This window comes from Grampus griseus, assembly GCF_964374135.1.
Source record: "Grampus griseus genome assembly, chromosome: 2".
NCBI lineage: Eukaryota > Metazoa > Chordata > Mammalia > Artiodactyla > Delphinidae > Grampus > Grampus griseus.
The window spans coordinates 163,960,585-163,978,729 of NC_139018.1; the positions used below are offsets into that span (position 1 = coordinate 163,960,585).

At 36.4% G+C, this 18,145-nt stretch overlaps 1 protein-coding gene across 2 annotated transcripts in view; it reads left to right on the top strand.

Moving 5' to 3' along the window:
* SPAG6 (sperm associated antigen 6) overlaps window positions 1-13,939 on the top strand; it is a gene marked incomplete at both ends in the record, with an annotated part of 73,533 nt that extends 59,594 nt beyond the window's left edge. For both annotated transcript variants that reach the window (XM_082648323.1, XM_082648324.1), the window contains one exon: window positions 13,870-13,939. In XM_082648323.1, the coding sequence (XP_082504449.1) occupies window positions 13,870-13,939 (70 nt within the window). The remainder of the gene's footprint in view (window positions 1-13,869) is intronic.
* Window positions 13,940-18,145: the final 4,206 nt, after the last annotated feature.

The window sequence follows — 18,145 nt, forward strand, 5'->3', positions numbered from 1 at the left end:
TTATAATGTAGTTTTTCAGTTCTCAAACCTAGATTTTATATCTACTGTGTCAAAATGTGGACTTTGAAATAGCACATAAGACCAGTGTATACTTCTACTTCTCTCTTGATCTCTTTTATCCCTCAAATTAAATTATGTTCTGAGTGACACATACATTTCCACATCAAACTGGAATGCCATTTGAGATATTTCTGTACTAATTTAATACATGCTTTACTAAAGAGTACCCAAATACAGAGTTCAAAGTAAATTAACAATCTTTAATATGAACCTGATTTAGAAAGAGTCTGATTTTCATAGTTCCCTGCATATTATTTCTCTGCCTTAAGCTCCATTCATATCGGTGAGAGTATTACAAATAAGAAAGAGATGTTGCATGGCAAAAAGAAAGTTACTATCTATATTTGAAAAAATTATATTTTTTATGAAATGTAGATGCTTCATAGTAATGTAGCAGGAAGTTTTTCTCAAGATTAATTTTTTTAATGAGGTTGGTTTCAGGGCATTAAACCTAAGCCTCAGTCCCTGTAAGCCTAAAAGAGAACTCTACCACTAAACCTCAAATAAATAAAAACAAAGTTACCAAGTACAGATAGAATTATTAAGCAACTGAATCTTGAAAAATGTCCACAAAACATGCAGAATTAAAGGCTATATTTATCTATATTTTTCTAATACTACACTCATTTCTTATTTTCTCTTAATATTAGAGATTACAAATTCCAATTTTTAAAATTTGTTATAATTTATATGTTATGTAAACTATTCTTCCTATTTATTTTTCTTCAATTTATTTATTTTTTAAACTTTTTATTTTTTATTGGCATATAGTTGATTAACAGTGTTGTGATAGTTTCAGGTGTACAGCAAAGTGATTCAGTTATACATATACATGTATCTATTCTTCTTCAAATTCTTTTCCCATTTAGGTTGTTACATAATATTAAGCAGAGTTCCCTGTGCTATACAGTAGGTCCTTGTTGGTTATCCATTTTAAATACAGCAGTGTTTACATGTCAGTCACAAACTCCCTAACTATCCCTTCCCCTCACCCTTCCCCCCTGGTAACCATAAGTTCATTCTCTAAGTCTGTGAGTCTGTTTCTGTTTTGTAAATAAGTTCATTTGTATCATTTCTTCTTAGATTCCACATGTAAGTGATATCATACGATATTTCTCTTTCTCTGTCTGACTTAACTTCACTCAGTATGACAATCTCTAGCTCGGTCCATGTTGCTGCAAATGGCATTATTTCATTCTTTTTAATGGCTGAGTAATAGTCCATTGTATTTATGTACCACATCTTCTTTATCCATTCCTCTGTTGATGGACATTTAGGTTGCTTCCGTGTCTTGGCTGTTGTAAACAGTGCTGCAGTGAACACTGGGGTGCATATATCCTTTTGGAGCATGTTTTTCTCTGGATATATGGTCAGGAGTGGGATTGCTGGGTCATATGGTAGTTCTATTTTTAGTTTTTTAAGGAACTTCCAGACTGTTCTCCATAGTGGCTGTACCAATTTACATTCCCACCAATGGTGTAAGAGGGTTCCCTTTTCTCCACACCCTCTACAGCATATATTGTTTGTGGATTTTTTGATGATAGCCACTCTGACTGGTGTGAGGTGATGTCTCATTGTAGTTTTGATTTGCATTTCTCTCATAATTAGTGATGTTGAACATCTTTTCATGTGCTTCTTGGCTATCTGTATGTCATCTCTGGAGAAATGTCTATTTAGGTCTTCCACCCATTTTTTGACTGGGGTTGTTTGTTTTGATGATATTAAGCCACATGAGCTGTTTATAAGTTTTGGAGACTAATCCTTTGTCGGTCACATCATTTGCAAATACTTTCTCCCAATCTGTGGGTTGTCTTTTCATTTTGTTTATGGTTTCCTTTGATGTGCAAAAGCTTTTGAGTTTAATTAGGTCCCACTTGTTTATTTTTGTTTTTATTTCCATTACTCTGGGAGTATTCTTCCTATTTAATATCAGTGGTTTTTAATACATTTGGTAACATTGATTTTAAAAGCACGAAAATAATTTTAAGATTGAAATTTGTTTTATATTCACATATACTCTGCCAGTAAATTCTTTCCAGAGGTGTACAAATTCATTCACTTTGGGGAGGTTTATGAGAACTTCTTGACCAAAAGAGTTCCAATAAATTAGCTTTGAAAGTATTAATATATATAAAATACATCAAAGGAGTAGTATATCATAACATGTATATATACTATGTATAATATATAAATAAAATAACATACCAAAAAGGTTGTATAACATATAAATATGTGTGAACCCACTAAATGAAGGAAATATGAAAACCTTTTATGAAGAAAATAAAGTTAATTTTTGTGCATGGAATGTATGTCCCTTCAGGAAGAATGCTATTTTACATAAGTTTAAAATAACTTTCTATGCAATTTTCTAACATAAACAGAATTATAGAAAAATGGAAGAAGTGAACTAACTGGTCCCCCAAATGGAGTGACCTATTAGAATTGACCAATGGTAAGGTGCTTTCTTGAATAGAAGTCTTCTTTCCACTAATTTCTAGGATTAGTTTACAGGGCACCAGGGGAAATAAAAAACTCTGTCGTGTTAGAATTTGATCTGGTTCTTTGTCAAAATACCATTGTAAAATTTCCACTTCTCATATTCTGGGATCTGGCTAATTATCATGAAGAATTTTGGTTAGCTGGCTAACTTTTCAAGTTTCTGACATATATTTTTTTAAAGCATTGGGCTCTATAGAACTTAGAGGAGTTTTATAGAAATCTCTGAAAATTTGCCTTCCTATGAAAGCAGACAAATATAATCTCAAAATTGTTTAATTTTTGCTGTCGTAATTCTCAAAAATGACTTGGTGACTATTTTAGAATTATTCTTTGTAAGACAGATTATCAGTGGATACATTCTCTCAGCTGTTTTCAGCCTAAACATTTATTTCAGTTGCCTTCTGATTTTAGTAATCTTTAAAAATGTTTAATAAAGGTGGTTGGTATGATGAGAGGGAAGGCGCCCAGGACAAGATGTTAGAAGACATAAGTTCTAATCCCGGGCCACTCCACAGCTGTTGTCTTCTGGATCTCTGCCTAAACCGGGGGGCAAGGCATGCATACAGTCTTCCGTTCAGCCCATTTCTGGTGTGATAACAGGTATTACAGTAACCTAAATTCTACATGGGTCTAGGATGAGTTAACTCCCCTATATTCTTAAAGGCCAGGAAGAAGTAGGGTGATAGCCAGAGGAAAGGCATTTCCAGTTCTTTTTTGGAGGTTCATTTTGGTTCTTTCATGAGGAGTATGGCTAAAAGCTCGGACTTAGGTATCAAACAGATCTAAGTTCCTATCTCAGTCCAAACGACTTGCTAACTGTGACTTTGAAGATATTACTTAACCCTCTTAACCAGTTTTCTCATGTGTAAAATGTGAATAATTACCTACTTCACAGAGTTGCTATTAGGATTAAGTGAGAGGCTATTAGGATTAGCCACAGGGTTCACAGATAGGAAGAATTCAATTCAGTAAATATCTGTTATTGTCCTCAGTGGGCACCCCTCTTCTTGTTCTTTTTCTTTTTTTTAAAGTTGAAATACAGTTGATTTACAACGTTGCGTTAGTTTCTGGTGTACAGCAAAGTGATTCATATATATATATATATATATTCAGATATATTCATATATTCTTTTTCAAATTCTTTTCCATTATGGTTTATTACAGGATATTGAATATAGTTCCCTGTGCTATACAGTAGGACCTTGTTGTTTATCTATTTCATATTTAGTAGTTTGTGTCTGCTAATCTTGAACTCTGAATTTATCCCTTCCCCATCCCCTGCCCCCACTGGTAACCATAAGTTTGTTTTCTATGTCTGTGAGTCTGTTTCTGTTTTGTAAATAAGTTCATTTGTATCATATTTTAGATTCCACATGTAAGTGATATCATATGGTATTTGTCTTTCCCTTTCTGGCTTACTTCACTTAGTATGATAATCTCTAGGTCCATCCATGTTGCTGCAAATGGCATCATTTCATTCTTTTATATGGTTGAGTAGTATTCCATTGTGTGTGTGTGTGTGTGTGTGTGTGTGTGTGTGTGTGTATACACTAAATATTTATCTGTTCATCTGTCAATGGACATTTAGGTTGCTTCCATGTCTTGGCTACTGAAAATAGTGCTTCTATGAATATTGGGGTGTATGTATGTTTTCAGATTATAGTTTTGTCTGGATATATGCCCAGGAGTGTTATTGCTGGATCGTATGGTAGCTCTATTTTTAGGTTTTAAGGAACCTCCATGCTGTTTTCCACAGTGGCTGCACCAATTTACATTCCCATCAACAATGTAGGAGGATTTTTTCTCCACACTCTCTCCAGCATTTGTTATTTGTAGACTTTTTAATGATGGCCATTCTGACCAGTATGAGGTGATATCTCATTGTAGTTTTTATTTGCATTTCTCTAATAATTAGCAATGTTGAACATCTTTTCATGTGCCTGTCGGACATCTGTGTGTCATCTTTGGAGAAATGTCTACTGAGGTGTTCTGCCCATTTTTTGATTGGTTTTTTTGTTATTGAGTTATATGAGCTATTTGTATATTTTGGAAATTAAGCCCTTGTTGGTCGCATCGTTTGCAAATATTTTCCCCCAGTCCGTAGACTTTTCATTTTGTGTACGGTTTCTTTTGCTTACAGAACCTTATAAGTTTGATTAGGTCCCATTTGTTTATTGTTGCTTTTATTTCTGTTGCCTTGGGAGACTGGCCTTAGAAAACATTGCTACAATTTATGTCAGAAAATGTTTTGCCTATGTTCTCTTCTAGGAGTTTTATGGTGCCATGTCTTATATTTAAGTCTTTGAGCCATTTCCAGTTTATTTTTATGTATGATATGAGGGAGTGTTCTAACTTTATTGATTTACATGTGGCTGTCCAGCTTTCCCAACACCAAGGAAACAGATATTCAGGTACAGGAGGGTCCCAAACAAGATAAACCCAAACATACCTACACTAAGGCATATTATTCTTGTTCTTTTTTCTATCCATGTTAAGTCACATTATTAGCTAGATCAAATTTAACATTATAATAATAATGGAGAAACTTATGTAGCAGCACATGGCCACTTATTTTTTCACTATTTGTTTTGATGATAAATGCATAGCAAGCAAATATTTGTTTCATTTTTGCAAGTATAAAAGACATAAATAAAGATTGTTCTGATTAGATTTAAATTGCTTTTAATTGCTAAGGTAGGGATTCCAAACTTTTTCCTGATGAGAAGCTACTTTTGAATTCCTTAGCGACCAAAGGACAGACAGAAAAAGCAAGAAGAGCTACAATCCTGCAGCCTGTGGAACAAAAATCACATTCACAGAAAAATAGACAAGATGAAAAATCAGAGGGCTATGTACCAGATGAAGGAACAAGATAAAACCCCAGAAAAACAAGTAAATGAAGTGGAGATAGGCAATCTTCCAGAAAAAGAATTCAGAATAATGATAGTGAAGATGATCCAGGACCTCGGAAAAAGAACGGAAGCAAAGATCGAGAAGATGCAATAAATGTTTAACAAAGACCTAGAAGAATTACAGAACAAACAAACAGAGATAAACAATACAATAACTGAAATTAAAACTACACTGGAAGGAATCAATAACAGAATAACTGAGGCAGAAGAACGGATAAGTGACCTGGAAGACAGAATGGTGGAATTCACTGCTGTGGAACAGAATAAAGAGAAAAGAATGAAAAGAAATGAAGATAGCCTAAGAAACCTCTGGGACAACATTAAATGCAACAACATTCGCATTATAGGGGTCTCAGAAGGAGAAGAGAGAGAGAAAGGACCAGAGAAAATATTTGAAGAGACTATAGTCGAAAACTTCCCTAACATGGGAAGGGAAATAGCCACCCAAGTCCAGGAAGTGCAGAGAGTCCCATACAGGATACACCCAAGGAGAAACACGCCAAGACACATAGTAATCAAATTGGCAAAAATTAAAGACAAAGAAAAATTATTGAAAGCAGCAAAGGAAAAATGACAACATACAAGGGAACTCCCATAAGGTTAACGGCTGATTTCTAGCAGAAACTCTACAAGCCAGAAGGGAGTGGCATGATATACTTAAAGTGATGAAAGGGAAGAACCTACAACCAAGATTACTCTACCCGGCAAGGATCTCATTCAGATTCAATGGAGAAATCAAAAGCTTTACAGACAAGCAGAAGCTAAGAGAATTCAGCACCAGCAAACCAGCTCTACAACAAATGCTAAAGGAATTTCTCTAAGTGGAAAACACAAGGGAAGAAAAGGACCTACAAAAACAAACCCAAAACAATTAAGAAAATGGTCATAGGAACATACATATTGATAATTACCCTAAATGTGAATGGATTAAATGCTCCAACCAAAAGACACAGGCTCGCTGAATGGATACAAAAACAAGACCCATATATATGCTGCCTACAAGAGACCCACTTCAGACCTAGGGACACATTCAGACTGAAAGTGAGGGGATGGAAAAAGATATTCCACGCAAACGGAAATCGAAAGAAAGCTGGAGTAGCAATACTCATATCAGATAAAATAGACTTTAAAATAAAGAATGTTATAAGAGACAAAGAAGGACACTACATAGTGATCAAGGGATCAATCTAAGAAGAAGATATAACAATTATAAATATATATGCACCCAACGTAGGAGCACCTCAGTCCATAAGGCAACTGCTAACAGCTCTAAAAGAGGAAGTCAACAGTAACACAATAATAGTGGGGGACTTTAACACCTCACTTTCACCAATGGACAGATCATCCAAAATGAAAATAAATAAGGAAACAGAAGCTTTAAATGACACAATAGACCAGATAGATTTAATTGATACTTATAGGACATTCCATCCAAAAACAACAGATTACCCTTTCTTCTCAAGTGCGCACGGAACATTCTCCACGATAGATCACATCTTGGGTCACAAATCAAGCCTCAGTAAATTTAAGAAAACTGAAATCATATCAGGCGTCTTTTCTGACCACAACTCTATGAGATTAGAAATGCATTACAGGGAAAAAAACGTAAAAAACACAAACACATGGAGGCTAAACAATATATTACTAAATAACCAAGAGATCACTGAAGAAATCAAAGAGGAAATCAAAAAATACCTAGAGACAAATGACTATGAAAACATGATGATCCCAAACCCATGGGATGCAGCAAAAGCAGTTCTAAGAAGGAAGATTATAGCTATACAAGCCTACCTCAAGAAACAAGAAAACTCTCAAATAAACAATCTAACCTTACACCTAAAGCAATTAGAGAAAGAAGAACAAAAAAACCCCAAAGTTAGCAGAAGGAAAGAAATCATAAAGATCAGAGCAGAAATAAACGAAATAGAAACAAAGAAAAAGATAGCAAAGATCAATAAAACTAAAAGCTGGTTCTTTGAGAAGATAAACAAAATTGATAACATTAGCCAGACTCACCAAGAAAAAGAGGGAGAGGACTCAAATCAATAAAATTGGAAGTGAAAAAGGAGAAGTTACAACAGACACTGCGGAAATATAAAGCATCCTAAGAGACAACTACAAGCAACTCTATGCCAATAAAATGGACAACCTGGAAGAAATGGACAAATTCTTAGAAAGGTATAACCTTCCAAGACTGAACCAGGAAGAAATAGAAAATATGAACAGACCAATCACAAGTAATGAAATTGAAACTGTGATTAAAAATCTTCCAACAGTGCTTCCCTGGTGGCGCAGTGGTTGAGAGTCTGCCTGCCAATGCAGGGGACACAGGTACATGCCCCGGTCTGGGAGAATCCCACATGCCGCCAAGCAGCTGGGCCCGTGAGCCATGGCCACTGAGCCTGCGCGTCCGGAGCCTGTGCTCCGCAACGGGAGAGGCTGCGACAGAGAGAGGCCCGTGTACCGCAAACAAATAAATAAATAAATAATTTTCCCACAAACAAAGTCCAGGACCAGATGGTTTCACAGGTGAATTCTATCAAACATTCAGAGAAGAGCTAACACCCATCCTTCTCAAACTCTTCCAAAAAATTGCAGAGGAAGGAACACTCCCAAACTCATTCTATATGAGGCCACCATGACCCTGATACCAAAACCAGACAAAGATACTACAAAAAAAGAAAATTACAGACCAATATTACTGATGAATATAGATGCAAAAATCCTCAACAAAATACTAGCAAACAGAATCCAACAACACATTAAAAGTATCATACACCATGATCAAGTGGGATTTATCCCAGGGATGCAAGCATTCTTCAATGTATGCAAATCAATCAATGTGATACACCATATTGACAAATTGAAGAATAAAAACCATATGATCGGGGCTTCCCTGGTGGCGCAGTGGTTGAGAGTCTGCCTTCCGATGCAGGGGACACGGGTTTGTGCCCCGGTCCGGGAAGATCCCACATGCCGCGGAGCGGCTGGGCCCATGAGCCATGGCCGCTGAGCCTGCGCGTCCAGAGCCTGCGCTTCGCAACGGGAGAGGCTGCAACAGTGAGAGGCCGGCGTACCGCAAAAAAAAAAAAAAACAAAAACAAAAAACCATATGATCATCTCAATAGATGCAGAAAAAGCTTTTGACAAAATTCAACACCCATTTATGATAAAAACTCTCCAGAAACTGGGCATAGAGGGAACCTACCTCAACATAATAAAGGCCATATATGACAAACCCACCACAAACATCATTCTCAGTGGTGAAAAAATGAAAGCATTTCCTCTAAGATCAGGAGCAAGACAAGGATGTCAACTCTCACGACTGTTATTCAACATAGTTTTGGAAGTCCTAGCCACGGAAATCAGAGAAGAAAAAGAAATAAGAGGAATACAAATTGGAAAAGAAGAAGTAAAACTGTCACTGTTTGCAGATGACATGATACTATACATAGAGAATCCTAAAGATGCCACCAGAAAGCTACTAGAGCTAATCAATGAATTTGGTAAAGTTTCAGGATGCAAAATTAATGCACAGAAATCTCTTGCATTCCTATACACTAATGATGAAAAATCTGAAAGAGAAATTAAGGAAACACTCCCATTTACCATTGCAACAAAAAGAATAAAATACCTAGGAATAAACCTACCTAGGGAGACAAAAGACCTGTATGCAGAAAACTATAAGTCACTGATGAAAGAAATTAAAGATGATACAAACAGATGGAGAGATATACCATGTTCTTGGATTGGAAGAATCAATATTGTGAAAATGACTATACTACCCACAGCAATCTACAGATTCTGTGCAATCCCTATCAAATTACCAATGGCATTTTTTACGGAACTAGAAGAAAAAAATCTTAAAATTTGTATGGAGACACAAAAGACCCCAAATAACCAAAGCAGTCTTGAGGGAAAACAACAGAGCTGGAGGAATCAGACTCCCTGACTTCAGACTATACTATAAAGCTACAGTAATCAAGACAATATGGCACTGGCACAAAAACAGAAACAGATCAGTGGAACAAGATAGAAAGCCCAGAGATAAACCCACGCACCTATGGTCAACTAATCTATGACGAAGCAGGCAAGGATATACACTGGAGAAAAGACAGTCTCTTCAGTAAGTGGTGCTGGGAAAACTGGACAGCTACATGTAAAAGAATGAAATTAGAACACTCCCTAACACCATAAACAAAAATAAACTCAAAATGGATTTGAGACCTAAATGTAATACCGGACACTATAAAACTCTTAGAGGAAAACATAGGAAGAACACTCTTTGACATAAATCACAGCAAGATCTTTTTTGATCCACCTCCTAGAGTCATGGAAATAAAAACAAAAATAAGCAAATGGGACCTAATGAAACTTCAAAGCTTTTGCACAGCAAAGGATACCATAAACAAGATGAAAAGACAACCCTCAGAATGGGAGAAAATATTTGCAAATGAATCAATGGACAAAGGATTAATCTCCAAAATACATAAACAGCTCATGTAACTCAATATTAAAAAACCAAACAACCCAATCCAAAAATGGGCAGAAGACCTAAATAGACATTTCTCCAAAGAAGACATACAGATGGCCAAGAAGCACATGAAAAACTGCTCAGCATAACTAATTATTAGAGAAATGCAAATCAAAACTACAATGAGGTATCACCTCACACCAGTTAGAATGGGCATCATCAGATAATCTACAAACAAGAAATGCTGGAGAGGGTGTGGAGAAAAGGGAACCCTCTTGAAGAATTGGTGGGAATGTAAATTGATACAGCCACTATGGAGAACAGTATGGAGGTTCCTTAAAAAACTAAAAATAGAATTACCATATGATCCAGCAATCCCACTACTGGGCATATACCCAGAGAAAACCATAATTCAAAAAGACACATGCACCCCAGTGTTCATTGCAGCACTATTTACAATAAGCAGGTCATGGAAGCAACCTAAATGCCCATCGACAGATGAATGGATAAAGAAGAAGTGGTATATATACACAATGAACTATTACTCAGCCATAAAAAGGAACGAAATTGCGTCATTTCTTGAGACGTGGATGGATCTAGAGACTATCATACAGAGTGAAGTTAAGTTAGAAGGAGAAAAACAACTATTGTATATTAATGCATATATGTGGAACCTAGAATAATGGTACAGGTAAACCGGTTTGCAGGGCAGAAATTGAGACATAGATGTAGAGAACAAACGTGTGGACACCAAGCGGGGAAAGCGGCGGGAGGGTGGTGGTGGTGGTGTGATGAATTGGGCGATTGGGATTGACATGTATACACTGATGTGTTTTAAATTGATGACTAATAAGAACCTGCTGTATAAAAAAATAAAATTAAGGCTTCCCTGGTGGCGCAGTGGTTGAGAGTCCGCCTGCCGATGCCTGCCGATGCCTGCCGATGCAGGGGACACAGGTTCATGCCCCGGCCCAGGAAGATCCCACGTGCCGCAGAGCAGCTAGGCCCATGAGCCATGGCTGCTGAGCTTGCACGTCCGGAGCCTGTGCTCCGCAACAGGAGAGGCCACAACAGTGAGAGGCCTGCGTACCGCAAAAATAAATAAATAAATAAAATTAAATAAAATTAAATTTTAAAAATATTAAAAATAAATCAAATAGAAAAAAAATCCCAGCAATTCCTAAGAATTTAGAAACAGAAGCCAATTTTACTATTTTCTTATTGTTTGTAAAAGTAATTATCTTAAATGACTTAAGAACACAATATTTTAAATATAACTCCATTTTTGGAGTACATTCTGAAGACAAACAAATGTACAAAGAATCAAAAAAAAAAGTCTACAGATAATGTATGCTAGAGCGGGTGTAGAGAAAAGGGAACCCTCGTGTACTGTTGGTGGGGATGTAAATTGGTGGAGCCACTATGGAAAACAGTATGAAGTTTCCTTAAATAAAAATAGACCAAAAAAAAAACCCAAAAGAATTCCTTAGCATCAGACAGATTCCAGCTGGAATGAGATTTCTGACAGTTAATGGGTAACTTGATGTACTTATTTATGGGTCCATACACTGAGATACATACGTGGTCTGCATGCATTTATGAGAAGTTAGGTAGTGATAAATGTACACCCTGCTGAGAGGGTGAGAAGTATAAGTCCTGAGCACATTTCCTTCCCCGTGGGGGATCCTGGAGATGTGGCATCGCTGAGGTCCCTGGAGAGACAGGTATACAGTGGCAACTAGCTTGACAATTAGCCAGGTAAAACCTCAAGAATTATAGGTAGGTCCTAATTTATTTATTGGGGACCTTTATTTTAAAGCAATACTGTCCAACAGAAATATAATATTAGCCACATATGTCATTTAAAATTTTCTAGTAGCCACATTTTAAAAAGTAAAATGAAACAGGGTAAATAAATATTAATGATATATTTTTGTTAGCCCAATATATCTAAGCTTTATAATTTCAATTTGTAATCAGTATAAAAATTATCAATCAGCTATTTTACATTTTTTGTACTAAGTTCTTGAAATCTGGTGGGTATTTTATCACTTCTAGTGCATCTCAATTCAGATATTAAATTTCATTGGAAATACATGATCTGTATTTAGATTATATAAAGTTTACGGTTGAAAAAGTAGATACACAAGTTGTTCCAAGCACACCTAAAATTTTTCTAATAACTAATTGAATATCAGTTATTAATATTTTTAATTAAACTTAAATATACAAATTCAGTTCCTCAGTCATGTTTCTAGGGCTCGAGAACTACATGTCGCTAATGGCTACCATATGAAACAGCACAATTTTTAAAGTTTTGGTTTTTTCTAAATCCACTTTCTCCCATTTCTAGAAAAAGTACCTATCTCATGTCTAACACATTTATAAGACCCAGGGAGGTGAGGCCTGCTTAAAATTTGTGACTGACTCAGAGAGAAACAGTTGTAACTTCCTTGGTTTAGGAATACTTGGAAGAGACTCACTGTTGAGGGACAATTTTTTTCAAGGGTAGGAGGCCTTTGGTGGAGATACATTCTCTAAGGTAGCTCTTTATGTATGCATGTATCTGTTTATCTATGACTGCCTATAAGCACACTGTTGAGAAAACACAGTTTTATCCATGTTAACTTGACAAATTGTGGAAGAAACTAATGTAATATAAATTATGAGTTTTTAAGTCAAGCATCTGAGGATAAGTAAAGCTTATTAACAAAGGATAAAGCAAGTCTTGAATATTAGGTTTTATTTGGAGAAAACACCTTAGGAGGTTTAATTACTTTGAATGTTTTAGAAAATTTTAAATTATACTTACTAGATTTTTATCCATTTAGCATATTCTAGAATGTCTGACAAATTTTATTTGACATACTTTTATATGCATATAAATTCTTTTCATGGTATGTGAAGCATCTCACAATGCATTAATCAATATATATAATACTTTTATACTATATATTTTATAAAATGATAAATTTATACATGTAAATTTATAGTACTATAGATGCCCAAAACCAACGAAAAGGATTTATTTCCTAGGTTAGTATGATGAAGTATTTGTAAACTATTTATTAAATAGCTATTTAATGTGAATTATACTCCCAGAAATTTTTGTTTTTATGGGTAGCCAGATCTGATTAAAACATATATTGAGGGCTTCCCTGGTGGCACAGTGGTTGAGAATCCGCCTGCCAATGCAGGGGACATGGGTTTGAGCTCTGGTACAGGAAGATCCCACATGCCGCAGAGCAACTAAGCCCACGTGCCACAACTACTGAGCCCACAAACCACAACTACTGAGCCCTTGTGCCACAACTGCTGAAGCCCGTGCACCTAGAGCCCGTGCTCCGCAACAAGAGAAGCCTCCACAATGAGAAACCCGTGAACCGAAATGAAGAGTAGCCTCCGCTCGCCACAACTAGAGAAAGTTCGCGTGCAGCAACGAAGACCCAATGCAGCCAAAAATTAATTAATTAATTAATTTTGGAAAAACATACGTTGAGAATAATCTGTAGGGTAGTAAGAATGCGGAAGTTGATTAGTAATGATAGACTGTGTTGTCTAACTTACCAAAAAAACCTATTAGCTACAATCATGAAAGCAACATCAGTCACTTGACATAATAAAAACAGAGTCTCTGTAATAAAATACGTTACTGGATCCAAGTTCCTGGCTTTGAAAATACACCTTTGCCATTGCATTGATATCCCTTAAATGTTTGCTGTTTATCTGGCAGTCTTGTGAGCTGTCGTTCTCTTCCTTGATCATCTCTACGCTCATGCACAAAGCATTCCTGGAGCATAACTGGTCAGTGTACTAGAGGTTTCACTTAGAGAATTATTTCAGATAAATATCTTATATTAAATCTTTTTTGCCTACTGTGCCGAATCTTTTCACAAAGATCTAATAGAAAATTTTCTTTTTCAGGTATTATTCCCCTGGATATTCAGATATACTTCTGCAGAGAGTGGACAGCTATCAACCATTTACTAACTGAGAAAAGTTACATTTTTATACTTGAACTCACAGCAGAGTAATTATGAATGATAGTTGTTAAAGCTCTTTCTAAATATTTGAACTAAATGCATTCTAGATTTATTCACTGTGAAAAACCTTTGGATATTTTCTAAATTTATGGAATACTTTAAAAATTAGTGGCTTGAATGTATGAGGAACTCTTCATGGTCATTTGCATAGGATATGCTCTAAAGGTAAATTTTTAAGACATTAAAGGATCTAAGGCATTAGTTATTGTTCCATTAAAGACCACACACACACATACACACACACACACACACACACACACACACACCCTTCCAACTAGATACAGATGAAAGATGGTGTTCAAAAACTCTTAATTATGGGCTTCCCTGGTGGCACAGTGGTTGAGAGTCCGCCTGTCGATGCAGGGGACACGGGTTCGTGCCCCGGTCCGGGAAGATCCCACATGCCGCGGAGTGGCTGGGCCCGTGAGCCATGGCCGCTGAGCCTGCGCATCCGGAGCCCGTGCTCCGCAACGGGAGAGGCCACAACAGTGAGAGGCCCGCGTACCGCAAAGAAAAAACACCTCTTAATTATTTTGCCAATTCCTCACAGGCACAGGCAAGGAAGGCTGGCCTTGCAAATTCCACAGTAGGATATCCAAGGGAAGTACTAGCTGAAAGAGGACGCTGATGACGAAGTACAGGGCATTTGAAAAACATACTGATGCTGGTTACACAAATGTGTTAGCCGAACACATGGAATCTATCGATAACCTGCCAGGTTTTCCTAAAATTTAGGAAGTCTCCTCTTCATCCTAAGCTTCCTAAACCTCTTCTTACCCTACCTAAACTGTTCCTTACCTTTCTTGGGGCTGGACGGGGTAGAAGTCAATATTAAGCACTATACTATTGCAGGCATGCTTTCCATTTTCATTGAAAGGTTTCTTCTTAGTCTAGCCCTGCTCATGAATAAACAAGGAAGCAAACAAATAAAATGGGTCCTCAGCGTTCCCTTGTCCTAGCTTCACATTCCCAGGTTTCAAAAGTCAGATTTTCAGGGATTTAAGGAAAAATTTGAAAAGAATACTGTCTGACTCAGAATTTACATTTTCACAAACGGAGCTGAAAGGAGGGTAAGAGGGAGTTGTGATAAAATTTTCAATAAAAACAGCCCTAGAACTGTCCTTTTCATTTTTCCTATGTAGTGTTTCTGACCTTGGGGAATATGTGATTAGACTCAGGAGTCTTGGTTAGTTGGCAACTGTGTCTTTTTTTTAATCTAAAGGACATTCTTTACAGTGATCTCCCCTGGAGGCCTGGAGAGGAAGTAAATGGTAACCAGAGAGCCCCTTGGACACACTGTTTCCAGTCTGGTTGGCCTTCAGGTTTCCTTCTCAGACTCTTTTTTTTTCCCCTCTAAAAAGAAACCTACCCATTTATTTTTGGTATTTTCTGGATTCATCTCTGTCATCATTTCCTAACAGTACATAGCTTTGTTGTATATTTTTAAATTTCATCATACCCAAGATTACCCCATTTCTTTTTGCCTTGTATCAGTCTAGAATTGCCTGCAGTTTTATTGAAAAGGGCCTATTTTGTTTCCTTGCAGTAATCTCTTAGATCCATTGCATAAGAAAATGTAATCTTTATCCTCAGTTTTGTAGCTTCCCTTTCTCTCCTTCCTGCCTGCCCAGCTTCTCTTATGAACCTTTTAACAAACTGAGAAAATAAAGGTGGTTTCCATCTTTCTTCATTAATAATGACAGAAATTAGTCCATCTGCTCTAAGACCTCCTCAAATGTTACGGGAATGGTGTATTTCCTATTATGTATTTCCTACTATTGTATGTTGTATTTGAAATTTTTCACTTCTTAAATCATTTCATACTTATCAAATAGTTTTAAGCTAAGAAAAATAAAAATATTTAGTGGAATTTGAATGGGTGCTTTAAGTTGTTCATATGCAATTTGGAAAATATATGCTATGCAATGTTTCTTGACATAAAACACTTAAAGCAAAATGAAGCTTTCTTTATTCTTTGCAAAGTCTATTATGAGACTTTTAAAAAAATATTTTCTATTTGTGCTAGAGGAAAAATAGTGTCTCTCACTGATGGTATTCTTTGTTATTTTCACTCCTGGTTTGAATTTTGTCAATTCCAATCCTCTGTTTCCCCTCCCCACCCCCTGCAGTTTATTTAAAATTCAACTATCATTAGGATATCTCATTTAGCTTACATGAACAACAGTTTATTTTTATCATTTCAGGAATAGAATGGTTGAATCTTATTATTGGTTGAACCTTATTATTATTCATTCAGTTCATCTGTTGTGTATCAGTGGTACCTGAAAGGAGATGGTGAAAGTTTGGGTTCTGATCATGTCTGTTAAATAGTAAAGGTGATAATACTTGCTCAGCAGACTCATAAGGTGCCTATGAAGATAACTTGCAATGATGCATGTAACAATTTTGTAAACTCTTCTGTGCAAACCAATATGTGATTTATGGGCAATCTGACAGCCAGTGACAGATTACACATTTTGGCCGGCAGTTGGGCACACCAGGCCCCATACTCTTAGATCAGTAGAGTTTATTCCAGATGATTTATTATAAAGAAAAGCTAAATTTCCTGCCCTCATGGAGTTTTCTAATATAAACACATTTGCCCAGACACAGGGAGTAAAATAGGCACAAGACACTGAACACCAAACAGGCATATTTCATTCAGTATGTAAAAACAAATGACAACCTCATAGTTACAGGAGGTTGACCTGTTTTTCTAACCTTTTCTCTCAAACTATCCCCTTAAAGACAGGATTAAAGATTTGCTAGTTTCTAAACTTGATTTGAGGTCCTGCTTAACATAAACCCTGACCTTAAATTCCTGGGTGAGGCCATCTCCAATCCAAGATGTCAAGTTTAGAAACTAACCTTGAAAGAATGAAGGATTTGTCTGTTGTGTTTTTAGATCTCCAGCCCTTTCCTTAAATTCATAAACCCTGACCTTAAATTCCTGGGTAAGGCCATCTCCAATCTAAGATGTCAAATTTAGAAACTGACCTTGAAAGCATGAAGGATTTGTCTGTTGTGTTTTCAAATCATCTAACTTTAAGTAAGGTGCTAGCAAATGTTGAGGCTTGTGTATACTGTGGCTTATTTTGCCACAAAATTCACTGTATAGAAAATACCGGTTTGTAGCTCGTCTGTTTCGGAGATTAAAAGGATCAAATGACAGTCTTAATTGTAACTATTACATTTACCCATTGGTTAAGGCACTTTGGACTTTTTCTAGGTTTAAACTGGCTTTTATTTTAATTATTTTTTTAATTGTATAGTTGATTTACAGTGTTATATTAGTTTCAGGTGTACAACATAGAGATTCAATAATTTTATAGATTATACTCCATTTAAAGTTATTATAAAATATTGGTTATCTTCCCTGACTGTACAATATATCCTTGTAGCTTCTTTGTTGTATACATGGTAATTTGTGCTTCTAAATTCCCTACCCCTAACTTGCCCCTCCTCCCTTCCCTCTTCCCACTGGTAACCACTATATCTATGAGTCTGTTTCTGTTTTGTTGTATTTATTTCTTTATTTTTTTTTAATATTCCACATATAAGTGATATCATACAGTATTTGTCTTTCTCTGTCTGACTTATTTCACATAGCATAATGCCCTCCAAGTCCATCCATGTTGTTACATCAACTATTAGCTTGTTTTACCTTGTTTGTCACTGACAGCTGTAAGGAGGGAAGGAGAAGAGGAGGAATTTGGCCATTGATTTGCAGCATGTCTTACTGACAGTTAAATACAGTGGTTTGTTCTGTTTTCTGCCACTCGAGGGTTATTTAATTAAATTCATGACCTAGGATGCTAACCAGCCCCACATCTAAAATAATTGCTTCTCTGTTGGTGAGATGTAAAGCCGGGATTGATTTTCCCCTGACTGATAGCTCTCCTTTCTGAGTCATGAATGTCATCTCCACTCTCTTCCCCACATAATTTGATCTCTGTATTTGATCCCTATTTACTATACACTTCGCTAAACAGATGTCTGAGTAATTAAAATCCCACATGGGCACTCTCATCAGTGAGTTACATCTATTTAACAGTCAGCTTAGAAACTTCTCACCCTTGGCTCTTCTCCCATCCTGGTGTCATCTGTCACTGGCCTTTAGCAGGCTTTAAATATTAGAGTTCAAACCTGCTGCGTTT